The sequence below is a fragment of the Podarcis filfolensis genome (genome assembly GCF_964270895.1).
Source record: "Podarcis filfolensis genome assembly, chromosome: 17".
NCBI lineage: Eukaryota > Metazoa > Chordata > Lepidosauria > Squamata > Lacertidae > Podarcis > Podarcis filfolensis.
This window is the reverse complement of record NC_139621.1, coordinates 12,286,955-12,309,347: the sequence shown is the minus strand read 5'-3', so window position 1 is coordinate 12,309,347 and position 22,393 is coordinate 12,286,955. Positions and strand designations below refer to the sequence as shown.

The 22,393-nt window shown below is 42.1% G+C and overlaps 1 protein-coding gene across 5 annotated transcripts in view; it reads right to left on the bottom strand.

The window, feature by feature from the left end:
- GLIS3 (GLIS family zinc finger 3) overlaps positions 1–22,393 on the bottom strand; it is a 187,927-nt gene that overhangs the window by 58,965 nt on the left and 106,569 nt on the right. For all 5 annotated transcript variants that reach the window (XM_083593057.1, XM_083593058.1, XM_083593056.1 and 2 more), the window contains 2 exons: positions 9,086–9,247; positions 4,722–4,832 (listed from right to left, as the gene is read on the bottom strand). In XM_083593057.1, coding sequence (XP_083449183.1) covers positions 4,722–4,832; positions 9,086–9,247 — 273 coding nt within the window. The remainder of the gene's footprint in view (positions 1–4,721; positions 4,833–9,085; positions 9,248–22,393) is intronic.

Here is a 22,393-nt window from a genome sequence, read left to right as displayed (position 1 = left end):
AACGTTCTCCCAAATCCATTGGGTGGTATCTGCTGTTGATGCTGCCATGTGAATGTGGGATTGTGGACACCTGAAAGTTGCCTTCCTGCAATGACTGGATTTGGTGCCTCATTTGAAGCCTAGCCTTCAGCATGAAACATTAAATACAAACTAGCACGAAGTGATACAGAAATGTATTCTTAAAAAGATTCTGTGGGGTTTGGGTTCATCTGATTGCCTGTTTCCATCTTGTAATATTCTGTTGTGTGACTTTCAGTTCTCTGCTGCTAATTGTCATTTGATCACTTTTTCACAAGCCTCCTCCCATCCACACCAATGAGCTCCACTTCCCCCTGTTCTGGATCAGAACCAAGTAGGGGCAAAAGCATAGCTGTCAACTTACAGATTTGTAAATAAGGGACCAGCAGCCTCGAAAATAAGGGATCAGCGGCCAAAATAAGGGATTTTCCAAGCACAGGTATGTTCAACTTCTGAACCCCTCCGAGCCAAAGGCAGAAAGCCAAGCCAGAAGCGAAACGAAGTCTCCAGCGGTGGTTCCCACAGTGTAGCAACCCGGCAAAGGGGATGCAGCAAGGAAAACCACCGTCACCTCTCTGCTGGGAAGCGCTGAGCAAAGGCGAGTCCCCAGACAACGTGGCCGATTTGATCGGCACAAGGCATGCAAGCTCCACCCCCCAGTCGTTCTTAAACTCCTTATTGGGTGAGCAACGCAGCCAAGCAACACAGTTGGAGCCTCCCTCCTCCCTAGCCGGCAGGGAGGGAGGGAGAGGAGCTGCTTCCTTTAAAACCCGGGAAATTTAAGGGACATCATCAGTAAGGGACAGCAGCGGGACACGGCGCTAGGATAAGGGAGTTTCCCGCCAAATAAGGGACGGTTGACAGCTATGAGCAAAGCGTTGAAATCCCCTGTCCACACATTAATCTGGATCAGTGCTGACAACTTGTCTTTTTAAAAAATCTGATTTAAGGGCACAGATAAAGTATCTGGTGGTTTGGCTCTTCAGTTAGTTAAACTCCGGTGGTTCCGTCTGCCTTAGGCCAAGGGACAGTTAATCACTAGGAAACCCTTTGAATTAGCACAATCTTTTCAGTTATGGTTGGGCTTTATAACCATGCAAATAGACATACGTGATTTTACACTGCCAGGAAAGGCCCTTACATTTCTCAACAGGGGAGGAGGCCATTAGTCATTGCTTTCAAAAGCAAAAAGTTGCTATTTTTTCCTGCAGTCTCCCTGGATGTGGTTTACATTTATTGTACAAATAGTAAGTACATATAGAATGTGGAGCTCACTTTAAATTACTACCCAAACCTTGAATGAATTCCCAGAAGGCAAAGGAAAATGCCCTAATGATTAATTAGGATACTGGCAATATCGGAGGAACCACATGCAGACGCAATTACACAAATCCCAGCTGTTCTGGAATCAATGGACATCCTATTGTTGTGGTCAGGTTTTCTCAAAATAAACAAGGACATGGGCTTCATGGCACATAAACAGACCCTCGCTAATACTTACAATGTGTGCGAGGCAGTTTGAAGGGCAAGTTATATCTCAAGACAGCAAAATAATGTCATTTGGTGTGCAGAGGGGAGATTTAAAAAGAGGATTAGAGGCAGTCAAGCAAGATATATTAAACAAATCCATGACTAACAGGGTGGAACAGCAAAGGGTCTCATTCTATTCAAGTCAACGGTTCCCTAGGGCTGGCGCTATTATCTCACTGTGCTTTTATCACCTTGGAATTTTTATGGTTATTTTTGATGAATTCACATTTTTCGAAAGACTTCTTTTTTTTTTTTACATTAAGCCAATTTTCATTTTTAATTAAAGTCGTAAATAACCTTAATTCTGACTTTAAAGGTTTATTGTTTCTTACATTTTATTATTACGCCAGGAAATATTTCAAATACCAAAACCTGAAGTGAGTTAGTCATCAGAGGTTCTCAAAGATCCCGTAAGTTTACTGTAGCTTATAAATGTTATACATTACAACCTAAAGGCATATTTAAAAACCCTTTTGATCAATGCCACAAATCCTTTTGTGCCCCCGCCCCCAGCACCATACTTTGTTCAGCAAATGTATTTCCGATTCGGGTTGATAAGTTAAAAGAATACAAAAGTAAACCAAGAATGAAGGTAAACTCTCATACTAAAAATAAGTGAGGAATAAAAGTGGTCATTTCATTGATTTATTTCCTTGCCGGAAAGAATGAGGAAGACACTCAAAGGAGGACACAGTGAGTTCCTCACTCCACTGATCTCTCTCACGTACTGAGAAGCAACTCGGCTCCTCTCCTCTCCATCAGCATTGGGTACGACTGCATTCTAAAGCAGTAATAAATGATTATTTAGAAATTATGACACAGTTCATAATATTCACAGAATGGAATGTGTGCAGAGGAGGGCAACTAGGATGACCAAGGGTCTAGAAGCCAAGCCTTCTGAAGATCAGGAAGCGAGGAGACTGAGGGGAGACATGAGAGCCCTCTTCAAATATCTGAAGGGCTGTCGCATGGAGGAGGGAACAAGCTTGTTTTCTCCTGCTCTGGAGGGTAGGACTCGAGCCCATGGCTTCAAGTTGCAGGAAATGAGATTCCGACTAGACATAGTCTAGCGGCCGCCGAGACCATATAACACCGGTCTTGAAAGACCTACACTGCCTCCCAGTACGTTTCCGAGCACAATTCAAAGGGTTGGTGCTGACCTTTAAAGCCCTAAACGACCTCGGTCCAGTAGACCTGAAGGAGCGTCTCCACTCCATAGTTCTGCCTGGACACTGAGGTCCAGCGCCGAGGGCCTTCTGGCGGTTCCCTCGCTACGAGAAGCCAAGTTACAGGGAACCAGGCAGAGGGCCTTCTCGGTAGTGACACCCGCCCCATGGAACGCCCTCCCACCAGATGTCAAAGAGAAGAACAACTACCAGCCTTTTAGAAGACATCTAAAGGCAGCCCTGTTTAGGGCAGCTTTTAATGTTTGATGTATTACTGTATTTTAATATTTGGTTGGAAGCCGCCCAGAGTGGCTGGGGAAACCCAGCCAGGTGGGCAGGGTATAAATAAGAAATTATTATTATTATTATTATTATTATTATTATTAAAACTTTCTGACAGGAAGAGCTGTTCAACAGTGGAACAGGCTCCCTCGGGAGGTGGTGGACTCTCCTTCCTTGGAGGTTTTTAAGCAGAGGTTAGATGGCCATCTGTCAGGGATTATTATTATTATTATTATTATTATTATTATTATTATTATTACCGCGCCCATCCGGTTGGGTTTCCCCAGCCACTCTGGGCAGCTTACAGCATATCTAAAAACAAAATAAAAACATTGAGCATTAAAAACCTCCCAATACATGTCTGTCTTCAGGTGCAGTTTCTCTTCATCATTATCATTCATCATGATTTTATTTTATTTTTTGGAAGCTTTACAAAAAGGAAAACACACACCGCTAAATAGATTTTAGAAAGGGGCAAGATTAGATGCAGATGCACAAAGCATTTTTTAAAAAAAACAAACAAACCAAGCTTCCTTGAGCTCTGCTTTGTTCCTGCCCCTCAGAGCCAGGGCATCATGCCAGGCAGGGCCTTGGCAGAGGCAGCCCCTCCTCCTCCTTCCCTGCTCTCCAGAAGCTGCTCTGAGCAGCCACAAGGAAGGAGGCTGGGAGTGGTAGCGATGGAGAGGCAATGGGATTCTCCCTCATAGCTGCCCCTTGGGACCAGGGCCAGATCCCCCTCCTCTTCCAGCTCAGTGGCAAAGAGGGACATTCTGGGATCAAATCAGAAGCCAGGACGTCTTTCGTAATTTTGAGACTACCTGGAAAATCAGGACACTTGGAGGGTGTTGTTATTGTTTAGTCGTTTAGTCGTGTCCGCCTCTTCGTGACCCCATGGACCAGAGCACGCCAGGCACTTCTGTCTTCCACTGCCTCCCACAGTTTGGTCAAACTCATCCTGGTAGCTTCGCGAACACTATCCAACCATCTCATCCTCTGTCGTCCCCTTCTCCTTGTGCCCTCCATCTTTCCCAACATCAGGGTCTTTTCCAGGGAGTCTTCTCTTCTCATGAGGTGGCCAAAGTATTGGAGCCTCAGCTTCAGGATCTGTCCTTCTAGTGAGCACTCAGGGCTGATTTCCTTCAGAATGGATAGGTTTGATCTTCTTGCAGTCCATGGGACTCTCGAGAGTCTCCTCCAGCACCAGAATTCAAAAGCATCAATTCTTTGGCGACCAGCCTTCTTTATGGTCCAGCTCTCACTTCCATACATCACCACTGGGAAAACCATAGCTTTAACTATACGGACCTTTGTTGGCAAGGCGATGTCTCTGTTTTTTAAGATGCTGTCTAGGTTTGTCATTGCTTTTCTCCCAAGAAACAGGCGTCTTTTAATTTTGTGACTGCTGTCACCATCTGTAGTGATCATGGAGCCCAAGAAAGTAAAATCTCTCACTGCCTCCATTTCTTCCCCTTCTATTTGCCAGGAGGGGATGGGCACTGGTCCCATCACTTGGAGGGTAGGTTCTTACAGTTGGATATGAACTCCCCCAGGATGCGTGCCAGCCCCACCCCTGCCTGTTCTCCGCCACTGTATGGACTGCACCCTTGCATTTGCACTAATAATAATAATAATAATAATAATAATAATAATAATAAATAATTGCATCCTGTATGGACTGCACCCTTGCATTTTCCTTGCATTTGCAGACCCCCCTTGCCCTGTTACCTTCTTCCGAGCCTGCTGGTCTTTGGAGGAATGGGCCTTCACGTGCTTCCTTAGAGAGCTCGGATCTGTGTATCGTTTGGTGCATCCAGGAATCTGGCAAGCGTAAGGTTTCTGAAGCAAACAGAGAAAAGGTTCTTCAGTCACTTCTTAAGATACATACATCTATGTTTCTTTAAAGCCTGTGGGTTTGAGACTCAAACTCTAATGCAATTAACCATAGTGAATAATGCCACAAGCAGAGTGGTCATGTCACTGAAAACACAGCTAAGAGATAGAAAGTAAGGAAGACTGGTAAGAAAGAGAAAGGGAACCGTTTGCTTTCTTTCTACAAGTGTCTTTTGTTATTTCATATATTTCTTTGATAGATTATTTTTATTTTTAACTGCTTACTTGCTCATCAGCATGCATTGCACAATCTACTGCTGGGGGGTGGGAATCAATAGCCGCATGTTGACAAATAGTGAAGTTTTATGTGGGAAGCAAAAGGTCAGTTTGGCTGGGTGAGGGGAAATCTCAGCCAGGGCCCAGGGCATGGTGGATGCCCATTGGTGCAAAAAGTGGCAAAGGCAGGAGTGACTGAATTTCACACACTGATCAAATAAACCATTATCTCCACTTGTACTTACAATTATGTAACCCTCATAGAAACCTTTGGTATAGTCAGAGATTACATTTCTTTAGTGGGCCAGGAAAAGAAGCTGTGGAAAAGTCCCAGACATAGAGATACAGAAGAAACCTGCTTCAGAAGAGAGAAGGAAGGGGAAAGGTTAGTCGGATATGGCAGACAAGAAATCAAAGCAGAAAGCACACTCTACATTTGAAAGCTTCAAAAATACTGAAGGCTATACAAAGAATCTTCAGGGGTTGTTTATTGAGGTTTTTGACTTTAAACACTAATTATAAACATGCACTGCTAAACATACAAGCTTTTAAAAGAACATTAGAGCTTATTGGGAAAAGTTGTGTTTCACCGTTGTTTCATTTGCATTACTAGCCAGAATTGTACCATCGCAATTTTGTTCCATTCATCATAATTTCCTTCATGAGCAACAGTTGCCATGCAGGAAGGTATTTGTATAACACTGTGCCATTAGAGTGAAACACTTTCCCAGGTGTTTTTAGGCCTGATCTATGCATTTCAACCAATAACTCTTATACGTAATTATTTATTATATGGGCTGTTTTTTTGTGTAGGAAATTGTAATGAACGAAGCATCTTCTGCAAGATGCAAGCTTAAATAAAAACAAATTAGCACATATTTTCACCTGCCTTTGGGTGCAGTATTACACCACAAGCACTGGAAAATCAAGACCGTGAACCAGTTCTTGTCATCTTCAAACAGCCATTTTCTTGGGACCCAAATGAGACTCACAACTCTAATGCAGATGTGCATCCTGATGCACGCACACACACACACACACACACACACACACACAATGACAATGGCCTGGTTCGTATGTAACAATATGGCATAGTGTGAATGAACATGCCGTATTTTTTGCTCTATAGGACGCACCGGGCCATAGGAGGGGGAGAACAGGAAAAACAAAATTCTCCCCCTCTCTGCTCAGTGCCCCTTCAGTGAAGCGGCTGGAGAAACGGAGCCCCTTCCATTTCTCCTCCTGCTTTGCTGAAGGGGCGCTGCGCAGAGAGGGAAAACTGTGTAGCGCCTCTCCACTGACCCCTCTTGCTCTTCAGGCGGCTATCCGCAAGCCTTCGGAACATGGGGGGAACTCCTGCTGCACTCCGAAGGCTTGCGGATAGCTGCCTGAAGCCCCCGGAGCGCAGCAGGAGTTCGCGCTGCGCTCCGGGGGCTTAAGGCGGCTTCAGCGAAAGCAACGCGAAGCCTCCGGAGCGCGGGGGGAGCTCTCCCTCTGCGCTTCGGAGGCTTCACGTTGCTATCGCTGAAGCCAAGGAGCCTGCATCCGCTCCATAAGACGCATACACATTTCCCCTTAATTTTTGAAGTGGAAAAAGTGCGTCTTATAGAGCGAAAAATACGGTAGTTGTGCAAAGTGTCCTATTGTGAGCCAAGCCATGCTTTGGCATAGCATTGCATCCAAACATGGACTTGGGATTTGTCTTGCTGTAAACAAACCAGAAGTTGTAGACAAGATTGTTCTTGGTTTACCAGTTATGATTTATTTCATAGAATCATAGAGTTGGAAGAGACCACAAGGGCCATCGAGTCCAACCCCCTATTTTGTGGAGGCAACCCATGAGCCTCGGTTAGCAAGCCAAATCATGGTTGAGGGCCTGGTTGTGTGGCAGGCGAGGAGAGAAGCAGTCATGATGTTCATACTCTGCACCAGTGTACATGCTCATTCCTGCTAAGCCATTGTTTGGCGTAGAACAAGGCGACTGCGTGCAAGTCAAAGCCAACTTACTTACATGGGTGTTCCTTGCTGGATTCAGGAGCAAAAGTTGACTAAAACAGATGCACATTAGTATGTGCATTGAAATTGATTGAAATTATTGAGAAGTCAACATCTGAATGTATATATGAACATTTTATATCATGCTTTGCCTGTGACCTGGTGTTGTAGGCAAGTATTCTAAACTCTTTTTACTTAGTATACAATCTAATATTAATCCATAACTTTGCTAATTAATGACTTGCATGAACTGTGTCTACAAGCCGACCATGGTCTAGTTTGCACATAATTTAGGTACTACCTCCCCCAACCACTGCTTTGCATAGCATCCTGTGTGATGATGAGTTCTGGAGACATTTTGGTTGGTCTCAATAAAGTTGCTGTCCAACTGTGGTTTTCTCAAAGAACAACACAGCTACTGTTGCTTTCTACATTCCATACTCTTTTACTGGAATATATTGTGTATACAGTGGTACCTCAGGTTACATACGCTTCAGGTTACAGACTCCGCTAACCCAGAAATAGTGCTTCAGGTTAAGAAATTTGCTTCAGGAAGAGAACAGAAATTGTGCTCCGGCGGCGCGGCAGCAGCAGGAGCCCCATTAGCTAAAGTGGTGCTTCAGGTTAAGAACAGTTTCAGGTTAAGAACGGACCTCCGGAATGAATTAAGTACTTAACCCGAGGTACCACTGTATTAGAGAACATTTACTTCGTCTGAATGCATTGCACAGTTTTGCAAAATGTGTAGACAGGTTGAGTGTGTAGTGTTTCAACAGGCCCATTGCCTTAAATCATCCTGTTGTCATCCAGAAATTCTTGGACTCAAGCTCTGATCAGTCCTGGCCAGCATAGGCAGTGGTCAAGGTTTTTGTTTATTTAAACAATACAGATGCATACTTCATCTGTAGACTGCAGGGCGGTTAATGGCAGATGTACTTCAGTAACACCTGGAGAGTCTCAGGGTGGGAAAAGGCTTCCCTAAGCTGAACTCCTTCTGCACTTCGCCTTAGGGGATCCAGCAGCTCTTTCTGACAAGGGATCCACCAGCAGGAGCTGTGGGCCTGGGAGAGGAGGGGAGTCTATCATGAGGCATGGATTGGCCATGTTGGAGGATGGGCCTCGACAGCATGAAAGTGGCCTCTCAATTTTTCTCACAGGCCCATATAAGTTCAGCACAAACAGTTGGGCCTGGTGAGCATTTAAGGTCCCCAACCCTAATCTGTGGGTTGCCATCTGATTGGATTTTATTCTGATCCTGATCTGATTTTAGGATGTATTTTAATTGATTGCCTGATTTCATGTTAATGTGTTATACATTTGATGTTAGTCGTTCTGAGCCCAGTTTTGCCTGGGGAGGGCAGGGTATAAATTATTATTATTATTATTATTATTATTATTATTATTATTATTATACAGCAGCTTCTGCCTCCTTGAAACAGTTATAGAAATAAGGACTTATTTCTTGAAATGATCTCATCTGCTGTTAAAAACAAAAAATCTAGTTTCAATTAAATAAATTTGCTACTGCCTCTTGCAAAAGTTAGTGTCTCCGGGATACATCCAGACATAGGACTCAGCGACACAGCTGCAAATAAAACATTTTAAATGTGTTGTAAAGTGCAATTTACAAATGTGACACTAGAGGGCAATAGTGAGCTATGCAAAATTCAATGTATTTTTCAAAAGGTTTTTTTAAAAGCATTTTCACAGTGTTGTTTTTTTAATATATGTGTAGATTCCACCCTGGTCATACATAGAGCAGACCCACTGGAATCAATGGGACTTCAGCCAGGACCAGTTGAAGGCCCACTGATTTCAATGGGTCGGCGCTTAAGTGTGATTCAATCTTCATCTAACCTTCTGCCTCTGCCCAAATTCTCCATGGCCAACAATCTCCCCTTTCAAAGTTCTAATTGCAGAGAACAAGAGCTACAGCAGAGTCAAAGCAGGAGAGCAATATACAATCTGAAATCCGGTTCTTCCCTTACCGTGTCCAGGTGAGTCCTCTGATGCTTGGCTCGGTCGCTGGAATTACTGAATGCTTTTTGACAGCCTGGATGCTGGCAAAGGTAAGGCTTTTCTCCCGTGTGGCTCCTTAAGTGAATCTTGAGGTTTTCTAGTCTAGAAAAGGCCTTCTTGCAGCCTTCAAACTGTGGAGCAAAAGAACATTGCTAAGATTGAAGAACAGGGTAAGGAGGAAGGAACTCCCCCCCTTTTTGAGCAAATGCTTCTTGCACATTCATGTTAATTTCCTGATTTTGAAACAAGGCTGTAGCCTGTGAACGACTGTGAGGGAGAGAATTAGTGTCATAGGATTATGGCTGCCGTCTCCACTTTCATTGTTCGCAGGCTCATCCAAGTATCTGAACAGAGTCGATAAGTAGATAGCTCTGTGTGTTCAGGAAACCTGGGATTCAGCTATACAGCTGCAAATATAATGTTAAAGGGCATTTTAAGTGCATTATACAAATATGGCACTAGATGGCGCTGATGAGCTAATGGCAAATTCCATATATATTTCAAAACTTTTTTAAAAAAATAATAATAATTCGCAGCATTTTTTATATATGCGTCTATTCAGCCATGGAAATGACACAAGCCCTCCCTGTGTGCAACCAACATCCACACCTTCCGATAAATGTGTGGTGGTCTTACCGTAATACATGGGTAGGCAAACTAAGGCCCAGGAGCTGGAGCCGGCTCAATTGCCTTCTCAATCCGACCCATGGACGGTCTGGGAATCAGCATGTTTTTACATGAGTAGAAGGTGTCCTTTTATGTAAAATGCATCTCTGGGTTATTTGTGGGGCATAGGAATTCGTTCATTCCCCCCCCATATTGTCCAGCCCCCCCACAAGGTCTGATGGACAGTGGGCCGACCCCCAGCTGAAAAAGTTTGCTGACCCCTGCTCTAATGCATTCCCTAACACTTCAACGGATGAGTTGAAGACTTCTGCTTGTGCAGTGGGGCTTTCTCCCTCTCCTCCACCCCACAGCCTCCAAAATTGGCATGGGTGGGGGTGGGAGAGGGGAGGTTGCTCTGGCTGGCAAGCCCTGACGGAACAATCAACGGAGCGCAATGTTGAATTACTCCCTATACATTTCAGTCATGTGGCTTCACCCCCAAAGAATCCTGGCCACTGTAGGTTACATCCCACAGAGCTACGATTCCCAGCACCCTTAACAAACTACAGTTCCCAGGAATTTGGAGGGGAGGTCATGTGCTTTAAATGTGTTTTAAAGGTATGGTTTGTAAGCAGCCTGAAAATCTTTATTAGTCATGTATTGCTGAGTATAGTGGTACCTCGGGTTACATACGCTTCAGGTTACATACGCTTCAGGTTACAGACTCCGCTAACCCAGAAATAGTGCTTCAGGTTAAGAACTTTGCTTCAGGATGAGAACAGAAATCGTGCTCCAGCGGCGCAGCAGCAGCAGGAGGCCCCATTAGCTAAAGTGGTGCTTCAGGTTAAGAACAGTTTCAGGTTAAGTACGGACTTCCGGAACGAATTAAGTACTTAATCCGAGGTACCACTGCAGTTAAGATTCCCCATGCCTGCTTTAAAGTCTCGTGCACATTGAATGTGTGATATTATTATTATTATTATTATTATTACTATCATCATCATCATCAACAGCAGCAGCAACAACAACTGCAAATAGATTCTTATGGAATGACTGCAAATAGTGTTAGATTACCTTCAGAATTAGGCATTAAGTCCACAGTGATAGACTGACATTTCTCAGAATGACATTTTTCTAAATGGGACAAAACAGGCATGGTTTTCTTTCCTAATAGGATTTTAGGCTTAGTTAGCTTATTCCCAAATTAGCTACAATTAGGTGCTGAAACATGAAACCAAGTTGATTTCAGTTATATTTTCAAATGGGAACGTTCATAACTTCTGAGTTATTAAAACATAAGTATGAAAGAGGATGTAGCACCTTACCCACAATTAATCATTTTAATACTTGTCAAGCTTTTGCCATTTTAAGACCTTTCAACACTCATAGAAGTAAGTCTGAATCATCCAGACTTTCTGGAAGCATAAAAAATTCATGCTTCATAATATAAAGACAACAGAATTCTGTAATGTTTTCCTGGTTACTGTATTTTATTCTGTACTGTAACATTTAAACTGATGCTGTAAACTAACTTATAAAGATAATTTCCTGGACTATGTTTTTTTAATTTTGTGTTTGTGCTAGTGTTCTTACTAATCAAATGGTGTTTGAATCTATTTACATGTAGATTCCCCCCTCTTTATAGAGGATATATATATAGACAGCACTAATTGAAATAAGAGGTTTTTAAACACTAAAGTTTATAGTGAAGGTTATGAACAAGGGAAATGTGAATTATTATATTAATTTCGCTATGAATGAATGAATTCATTATAGATGGCTGGCTTTCTCTCACTGAGAGGAAAACTATACATGATTATCCATTGCGAGGGGGTGAGATTCCTTGACTTTTCCCCTCTTTCTAGCATGCACCTAGAGGCTTAAATCTGAAGCGGAAGATGCCCAGGGATGGGACCCTGGAGGTTTCTTAACCAGTCAGCTGTTGTTATGTTGACATGCTGGGGGGGGCGGAGATACCAACACTTTTAGCTCCTGCGCGGCGGGGGGGGGGCAGATGAAGGCTATTTTTAGCAGAGAAACTGTTGGAGGCCTCAACATAGCTTTCGGATGTTACAAACTTATACCACTAGCCACTTGCACAATCAAGTTCATGCCCGGCTGGTGTCGTGTGTTTTAATGTCCAAAAAGAATGTTTTGTAGGAAAGTTGTGTGAAGAGGTCATGCAAGCAGCTTGTGATGCTTCTTCGCAATCTCTGAGTCCCTCTCTTATAATAATAATTCTAAAGTACCTCTACAACAGACACAGAGATTTTGTACACTCAGAGGCCCAAGACAACCCAATTACTGGAAAAGTCTGAATGCTGAACTGTTTTTCCCCATTTATTTTTGTGTGTGTGAAAAAGACATAAAGTATCCTTCATGAATAACAGAGCCCTTTTCTCCAGGAGAAATACCAAACCAAGCCATGTATGCAGTGGATTGCAAAGTGTGGCCATTGCCCCTTCCTACCCTTGACTAAGAGATTGACAGATGCACTTAACTTTGCATATCCACAAAGTTTAGACCTGACAAAGTCAGTCACCACAGAGATGCACCTTTTTTTGTATTTATAAAAGCTGAAAACTTAGCACTGGAAAAAAGATCACTGGAACTTTAGACTGTACACTCCTTTCACGTGTAACTTGCCTTTTGTTCCTTGGGCTCCAATCTTCTGTACACTTACATGGCAGTAAGCCCCAATGAACAATACAGGACTTACTTCTGAGTAAACATGGAATCGATTACAACACAACACAGATGCCTTGAACATTTGATGGCCGTGCTGTATGCATGTACCTATAAATGACGCACACAAACATACTAACTTTGTGGGAACTATTTCTAAGTAAAGATTCTTAGGATTTAGTACGCCTCCCCATTTCAGTCCTGGCTGACTTTTCTGTTGTTATTGTGAAGAAAGTAAATATTATGACAAGCTTCTTGGAAGAGAAATTACTTTTGAATGTGTCAGCTGGTAATAATTTGAAAACAATGTGGAATGAAAGCCATCGGAAGAAAAAAACCGAAGAACCTGAGAATTAGTTTGCTGCAACTCTTTGTTGGAAAGCAGTTTGGAACTTTTCTGCTTTTCTCTCTTTTCTGCCTTCCTTTCCCAACTGCTCAAATACTTGTATGGTTTATTTTTCATTTCTGCCAATTTTATTGTACTGTAAGTGCCCTCTTTCTTCTTACAAGCATTCACATCTTAGTCAATGAGTGAATGGTTTGCTCCTGCTAGCTTAGGGAGGAGTGAAGTCTGCGGATTCCTGCTTCTCCTGCATCCCCCAGGGCCACCTCCATCCTGTTCCAGAGGGATGGGGAACTCTCTGGAGCCATGCAGGAGATGGCACTGGGGACAGAACTGGCAAAAGTCATCTTCCCCTCCTAACCTGACTCTAACCTCATATTATCATCCCAAAACTATCCCATTTGCACATGTGTGTGTGTGTGCGCGCGCAGTGCCGGATTTACGTACAGTGGTACCTCGGGTTACATACGCTTCAGGTTACAGACTCCGCTAACCCAGAAATAGTGCTTCAGGTTAAGAACTTTGCTTCAGGATAAGAACAGCCCAATACAAATCACCCCCCTCTGAAGCTGCCATTAGTTGTGGAAGGAGAAACTTCCAACTTTAAAATTTAATCCTCCTCCTTACATTCACTTAAGACTTCCTGCCAAACATAAATTTTATCTTCCTATGAGCAAACATTGTAATTTGCTGGATTTCTGTAGCCTATATGGAGTTTTAAGCAGATTTCCGTATGTAACTCTATCCAAGTGTACTGGAATGTCCTGTCAAATTCAGTGGGACTTATTTCTGAGTTCACAGTGTACATCTTCTTTAAAAACAAAACGAGCATGGTGCACAACAAAGAACATGGAAAAAGCGGTGATTGCACCTTTTGATTTCTCAATAGCATAGAATTTATTTTAAAAATGCTAAAATACACTGAAGAACCTTCATAAACATAGGTCTCATGATCAGGGGTATTATTTGCTTATGGGAAAAGAGAGCCCTTAAAATAAATGGCTGTGTTTTGATGTCTTCAAATTGTTCAGATAAACTAACACTGATTTTAATTACAGCTTGAAGAGTTCTCATTAAAATGGAGCATTGGATAGTGTAATTCTCTGAGTTATTTATGTGCATTAACATCAGATTTTGAATGATTGAGGTAGAACCCCATAATGTGCACAGACAGAAGGGTCTGCATTGAAATGAAATATACCCCTGGGATGAGTGCCATTCCTGCTCTCTTCCTAGGCATGTGTTATGTCCGTTATTTAAAAAATACAACAAAAATATGTTGTGCTTCGGTTATCAACATTTATAAATTGCAGCACCTACATGGTAATTCTTCCTGAGCAAGAATTTAGCACTGAGCAGGTGGCTCACTGCAGGATGGTATTATTTGATTAGCGTATATTAACATCTCACATCTACATGCTTTTATGTAATAAACCAGTCTGGAAAACATTCTGCATTTTCTATCAGATACACTCTCACCTTCATTCAATTACCCTTAGTTGAAAACAAATTAAATTAATATAGCCTAATATTTAAAACCTAACCAGCCTCCTCTTCTGGGCACAGCTATTTTTCATTCTCTCTCTTTTTTTGCCCAGGGTGAAATACAAAAACAGAATATTCAATTAGTGGTTCAAGAGAAAGATTGCCAAAAAGAACAGTTGGATTAAAAAGAAAAAGGCAAAAGGACTTGTATTTGAAGCGGTGGGAGTCCATCAGAGTAACAAACAGGCTGAGAATGTTTCTCTTTTTCTCTCCACAAGTAATCCATATGCAAATTTTCTGCAACATTCAGTATGTACTTCCTAGCTCTGTAAACATTTTTCTATTCTTTGCTGCTTAGCTCCCTTTGCTTTTTTTTTCAATTAGGCCCTATTTGTTTAGAAAAGGATTAAGCTCTGTATCTTACGGAGAAATAATTTAAAACTAGAAATATACAAGAAATTCTTTTAGAATCCATGTTTGCATTCTGCTGGGAACTGTAAATATAAAGTGTGCAGGGGGGCAGGGGGTTCATCCTTCGTTTTATATGCTCAGCCAAGTGCCACTTCTAACATTCATGACACATCAGGCAACAGCCACACACGTCACACGCAGCCTTTCCAGAAACCACCTTTTCAGTCGTCAGTAGCATATTCTGTGGCCATGCAAGGCAGCCCTTGTGTGTCAGGCCCACAGTGGGCTCCTGCACAGCTGTGCTCCTGCCTGCTGCTTCCTTTGCAAAAACAGATGGGCTTGGGAATTCTTGCCTCACCAACATTAAAAGCAAAAAAAATATATATCTAAACAAACAAGCAAACAAACTGAAAAGAATAAACAAAATGTGTGCTGTTTTAGCGGATATTTCATCTTGTAAGTCGTAAGACTGGACTTTCCATTTTTACTACGCTATATTTGTAGCTATAGATAATTTATAAAGGTAAAGGGACCCCTGACCATTAGGTCCAGTCGTGGCCAACTCTGGGGTTGCGGCGCTCATCTCGCTTTATTGGCCGAGGGAGGCGGCGTACAGCTTCCGGGTCATGTGGCCAGCATGACTAAGCCGCTTCTGGCGAACCAGAGCAGTGTACAGAAACGCCGTTTACCTGCCCGCCGGAGCGGTACCTATTTATCTACTTGCACTTTGACATGCTTTCAAACTGCTAGGTGGGCTGGAGAGAGAATTTATACCCATTTTTCCACATAATTTACTATTCCTATTATACTGTGGCGTCAGTTTTAAAACCCCACTAAATTAGATTTTTAAAATAAAACATGCATATGTATGCACAAATAGCTGACCATTTCCAAATTGTAATAATTATCATAGTTCTAAATGCCTCTCATACAGCCAACTTCCTCATCACTGTCTGCTTAACTTTATACCATGAGCAGTGGTTGAAAGCTCTGATTGTTCCTCTTAAAGTCGAATGGCTTGAAATAAAGCTGGTTGATACATTTGTACACATAAAGAAGCTGGTGGCAGCCTCTCCCTCCCCCCCCCCCCCGCAGAACAGTAAAATTGGCCTGCCAAAGAGAATTTGGGTTTTTTAACACATTCCCCATTTGGCTGAGCTAACCAGTTATTCTGCACATGCTATCAAGACTGCAGACTTTCCTTTCTTGAGGTCATTAAGCTTGTCAGAACTAATTTGTCACCCCAACGGCCGACCCTCATTGCCTCTGACAGCAGCACAAGTATCAAAACTTAACAGTGCCTTGCATCAGAAGGATGCAAATGTCCGATCAGAGCCCCATTGCATGTTCTGATTGTCTGGTGCAAAAAGGCCTTCTGATCTCCTAAGACAAGGGACAGGATCAGTTAAGTTACATGGGTCACAACAGTCATGTAGTACCGTATTTTTTGCTCTATAAGACGCACCAGACCACAAGATGCACCTAGTTTTTGCAGGAGGAAAACAAGAAAAAAATATTCTGAATCTCAGAAGCCAGAACAGCAAGAGGGATCGCTGCGCCGTGAAAGCAGCAATCCCTCTTGCTGTTCTGGCTTCTGGGATAGCTGCGCAGCCTGCATTCGCTCCATAAGACGCACACACATTTCCCCTTACTTTTTAGGAGGGAAAAAGTGAGTCTTATAGAGCAAAAAATACGGTAATCTTTTTTGGAGGGGCGGGGGGAGAACAATAAGTAAGTCTGGAGGGTGAACAAGGGGGACTTGGAAGACTGAATTGAGCTGGAGTTTAGTTTCTGAGGGTCAGGGTTATCTATTTCGTTTTTACACACAAGTGAAAAAACTTGGAAACAGCATTTATTTCAGAGTTGCATAGTTTGTAGCTCTTGAAAAAGAAATTATTAAAGGGTCACCAGAGCCAGGGGCTATTTTTCTAGAAAAAGGGGTGCTGGAACTCACCTTGAAGGCCGCCCTTGTTGTCTTATAACAGCAATGGCACCCACCTGAGAGGTACCAGAACTCAGTTCCGCAAGTTTTGGCTGAAAAAAAGCCCTGACTAGAACAAAAGTTTAAAAAGAAGATGTCTGGTGATTTTAAATAAATTTCACTTGGGGATTAACAAAACAATATGTGAAATGCTGGAATGCCTGTGTTTTTAAATAGCAACTCGGAAAGTCCAGTCAGGATTGGGGCTGTTGCACAGCGAGAAGGATAGTTTTTGTTTTTAATGAAGAATGTGAAGAAATGCAGTAAACAGAATTAAGTGTTAAGAGGCAATGCTCAGGGTTGGCCTGCCAAAATGCATTCAAGGAAATTTGACGGGTTTATGGTTCATCTCTGATGCAATCCTTTTTAATAACATAATATTTTCTGAAGAAACAGCTGAAGGCAGCAAAACAGAAAAAGAAACCATAGGGAGTAGGGCAGGAAGAGGAAAGTGTGCTCTGTGAGATCCCAAAGACTCTGCTCAATCCTAATGATGTAATTCTGCCTTTAATCTCTGATGGCAAAAGAGCTCTGCTTCCCCCTCCTTCTTTCAGTAATACAAGCTGTCAAGAATTTTGGCAAATGCCAGGTTAACAAAGCCCAATTTTTGAAGCCAGGAGCTAGATTGCAATTTTAAATCATTGCTTCCCCCGTGTCACACAAGAGCTCATTTAAAAATAGGATAGCAGAAATCAATTTAATTTTACAGCTTTTTCCAGTTAAAATGTTAGTAATAGAGAATATAAAATTATAAAATACAATTTGCCAACCAACACAGATTCCATAATTATTATTTTTTAAAAGTAAAAGGATATTGTTCAAAACTGAGGTTGTTACACTCTATCTTGTATTTTGTTTAGATATTCTTTAAAAATGAACTGAAAAAGAGTGATGATGATAGCATTTTCCTCAACATGATGCAAAAAGGGAGCTACAGTGGTACCTCGGGTTACATACGCTTCAGGTTACATACGCTTCAGGTTACACACTCTGCTAACCCAGAAATAGTTCTTCAGGTTAAGAACTTTGCTTCAGGATAAGAACAGAAATTGGGCTCTGGCGGTGCGGTGGCAGCAGGAGGCCCCATTAGCTAAAGTGGTGCTTCAGGTTAAGAACAGTTTCAGGTTAAGAACGGACCTCTGGAACGAATTAAGTACTTAACCCGAGGTACCACTGTAGAGGTAAGATCCAGAATTCTTTGAGTGAGAGAGAAGATTTCACTTGTGAAGTTCTGCACATGAATGCTCAAGCTCTTGCGCAAGCTTTGCGCAGAATTAGCTGTGCGAAAGAAGATTCTGTAGGCAGAAGAGACTCTCCAGATCCCAACCCAAAACCTTTGGAAATCTGGAGTTATTTTATTCCCCACTCCCTTTATACTTGACTACAGCCAGATGGCCTGCTCTTATGTTAATCTCATTTATCACTGATTTCCAAATGGCCTGCATGATTCACTTATGTGTGGTAATGAAACCACAGTACATAATATGCCATTCAATTTACGTACATGTTAACATGTTAAATGTCAGAGCGTGTTTACTCAGTAATTAATATATAGACTTAACATATGGTATCCAATAATAATAATAATAATAATAATAATAATAATAATAATAATAAGCTGGTTGTGTAAGTGACTCTCAAGAGGTTTATTATCCGAAGGCTGCAGAATGGGTTAATGGGAGTCCTTTGACTTCCACCAGCTGCAATGCCAATGAGGAAAGACTTGGGGCAGATGCTCAGGACCTCAATGCGCTGGAGGGCCCCAAACAAAGCGGAACTGGCTTATGACATTTTGAAATTAATACACCGTGGGTTGGTTCACACACAAGGCAAGCCATGCTTCGTTTAAAAGAACGATGGTTTGTTTGCACAATCAAAGCCACCCCAGACAATGAACCAGAGCAAAGCCTATCTTGCCTTGATCCTGGTTCGTTTCAGCACTCTGACCCAAATACTTGTCCTGCTACATTAAGTGAAACAAGCCAGGGTTACTTTGCTTGTCTTCAGGTCTGGTTCAGGCTTAGCCTAACACAGCCATGAACCTAACCATCACTATTTAAAGAAGTGGGGGACCATAAGGCTTTGAAGTTCAGAGTCTAAAATTATCTAACTGCACCACTGGATCTCAGTTAGTTTTGCCTGTTTGAGGAAGTTTTAAATATTTGATGTTTTATCGTGTTTTTAATATTCTGTTGGGAGCTGCCCAGAATGTCTGGGGAAAGCCAGCGAATAAATAATAATAATAATAATAATAATAATAATAATAATAATAATTACATAGCACACAGAGAGACATGATCAGATGGTATCTGAAAATGTAACATTTCCAAAAGCTGCAAAATATGGGAAAGGGTAGGAATTTCTTCAGATGCTCCATTATGTTATTTGCCTTTTATCTGAGCTCCACTGGAAACAACAAATCAGAAGTATTTGTATATAAATGCCATGACAAATATTCACTAATGATGCAATTGAGGTATGTCAAAAGTAAATATATGTTTTATTATGCTGTCACATTAAGCCACATTCAGGCCAAGCTATGTGATATGGGCAGGGTGGGATTGTCTCTCTTTTTTCAAATGGGTTTGGCTTTTTCTTTTTAGTTAGCGACTTTGAAACAGCACCTAGTAATTGCCTATGATCAATGCATGCAAGGGCCCCACTTTGTTCAACACAACTACTCACATAACTTGTAAGCTTAGAATGAAAAAATGCACACAAAAACAGGTCTGAAGGGGGGTGTCAAATTGAATAAAACTCAGAAGGTAAAGGTAAAGGGACCCCTGACCATTAGGTCCAGTCGTGACCGACTCTGGGGTTGCGGCGCTCATCTCGCTTTATTCGCCGAGGGAGCCGGCGTACAGCTTCCGGGTCATGTGGCCAGCAGGACTAAGCTGCTTCTGGCAAACCAGAGCAGCGCACGGAAACGCCGTTTACCTTCCCACCGGAGCACTACCTATTTATCTACTTGCACTTTGATGTGCTTTCGAACTGCTAGGTTGGCAGGAGCAGGGACCAAGCAACGGGAGCTCACGCCGTTGCGGGGATTCGAACCGCCGACCTTCTGATCGGCAAGTCCAAGGCTCTGTGCTTTAACCCACAGCGCCACCTGTGTCCCTAAAACTCAGAAACATTTGCGTAAATCAAGCCTCAATCAACAGAGGATGAAGCAGGTCTATTACTTGAAAAGAGCACATTTTCCAAACCAACTATGTGTTTTTGACACTATTCTTGTTTAAGAAAGCACGTGGAAAATAATTTACAGTCAAAATCAGCCCCATAATTAAGATGTATCTGCAGTGGAAATGATGCATCTCTCTTGGGATCCTGACTGCCAGACGGCCAAGCCAAAATGTAAACATAATAAGCACTCTTCCATGATGCACAGAGTAGCATGACAGGGCTGTTGTTATCAGATTGGCATCTTTGAAATGCTCTATTTGGGCTATTTACACTTCAGCCTTTAATAAAAGTACTTTTGTTTTTTTTATATATGAATATTTATTAGATTTTCCAATTTTATATAAACACAAAAATAAAAATAAAAAGAAAAATATTAAAAACAAGTCAATTTCAATAACAGTTTTTCAATAACATGATTCTTTGACTTTAAGTACTTTTGAAGACTGTCTCATATTTAACAAATTATTCTGCTACAACAATTAAGACTATCACACCCCAGATTTCTGAAATATCTTGCCGCATTCTTGATTCATGGAGGAGAGGAAGGATTTTAGCCACCTCTGAGTATTTACCTTTCAGCACAGCTGATCCTTGGAGCTGTTGGAAGTTAGAATAATTAACAATAATGCACATTTCAGCTAATTCTGGTTAGATATTATTCCAAAGCTATATTAGAGAGATTTTTTTATGAATTATGTCTGTGGCATGCTCCAGGTGTAACAGGAAACCATGGTTTCTTGCTTCTTCTTTTTTAATTAAAGATTTTCTTGTTTTACAGAAGTATGTGTAATGTCTCTCGTATTTTTTCCATGTAACATTTTTATAAATCAGTTTCATTTGTTGAGACATTAGGAAGAAAAGGGGGGAGGGGGGAGATGGGTGGGGTCGGGTGGCGATGTTTCTACTTTGCTTAATGTATGTAGGGTTTGGTGTCAGTGTTACTTGTGCCAGTTCTCTGCTGTTCACTTGTGTTCCTTTGGTGGTGAGAGAGGTTGGGGTTGGCCTAGGGTGTGGTTGTTTGTTTGTGATTGGCTGTGGTGATCTTTGTTTTTGTGTGTGAGTGGGGTGGGCGGGTGTTTTGGATCAGGTTAGCCATATTGATTTATATGCTGTTGGTGGATTATTGTCATTGTCTTGTTGGGCTATGTACGTGATAAAGGGGAGCCATACCGGGGTAAAGGCGTCTTCTTCTGTTTGTCCCCGTGTCAGTTTCAGTTTATTGGTTAATTTTTCTAGTAGGGCTGTTTCCCATACTATTTGGTACCATTGGTCCATGCTTACTCCTGACAGGTCTCTCCAGTGTCTGGTTATGGTGTTTCTGGCTGCTGAAAGTAGGTGGGTTATGAGTGCTTTGTGGTGTAAATGGGCATTGTTGTCTTGGAAGATGTTTAGTAGGGCCAATTCTGGGGTGATGTCTAATACTTGCTTAGTTATTTTACATATTTCTCGTATGGCTGTTGTCCAGAATAGTTGGATTTTGGAGCACTCCCACCACATGTGGAGGCATGTGCCTGTGGAGGTGCACCCTCTACAGCATTTTGATGAGGTTCCTGGGCGTATTAGCGCTAGTTTTCTTGGTGTTAGGTACTACCTGTAGGTGAGTTTCAGAGTAAATGATTCCTCAGGCTAACCTACTCCCCATCCTTTGTCTCTTGTGCTTGTGACAAGGAGAATGGAAGCTTTCACTTCAGATTTAAAACAAACATAGTTCCTCATGATGTTCAAAGTTGGGAAATTCTGGCTTGTACTATGGTAAGTGTAAGGAAGCCAGGAACAAAATATGGCTTTAGATCCTGGTTTCCTCTGAAACTATAGTTTAAACAAAGCAGAGAGACAATGGTTTCATTCAGATGCAGTGCTTTTTCACCCTATGATAAACAACCATGAAGTTGTTACAATAGGTGCCACACTTTTTAACAAAAAAAGGAGAGGTGACAGTACTGTGTACCCTTGATTAAAGGTAAAGGGACCCCTGACCATTAAGTCCAGTTGTGACCGACTCTGGGGTTGCGGCGCTCATCTCGCTCTATAGGCCGAGGGAGCCGGCGTGCAGCTTCCGGGTCATGTGGCCAGCATGGCTAAACCGCTTCTGGTGAACCAGAGCAGCGCACAGAAACACTGTTTACCTTCCCGCCAGAGCGGTACCTATTTATCTACTTGTACTTTGACATGCTTTAGAACGGCTAGGTTGGCAGGAGCTGGGACCGAGCAACGGGAGCTCACCCTGTCGCGGGGATTTGAACCGCCGACCTTCTGATCGGCAAGCCCTAGGATCTGTGGTTTAACCCACAGCACCACCCGCGTCCCTGTACCCTTGATTACCCCCTGAAAAAAAACACTGTTCAGATGTCATGATAAACCATGCTTTTTTGTTTTGTGAATGAACCATAGCACCTTACAATGGACTCACCCCTCTCTTACCCTCTTCTGATGCAAGTAATTTGAAAGCTTAAGGGTTATGTTCAAACCCAGACAAAGTACAGTTATTTTGAACCATGTTTAATTAAAACAACAAAAATATCAAACCATAGTTTTTGAAGCTGGTTTATTTCAACTAACTTTAATTAAGACAACCACACATTA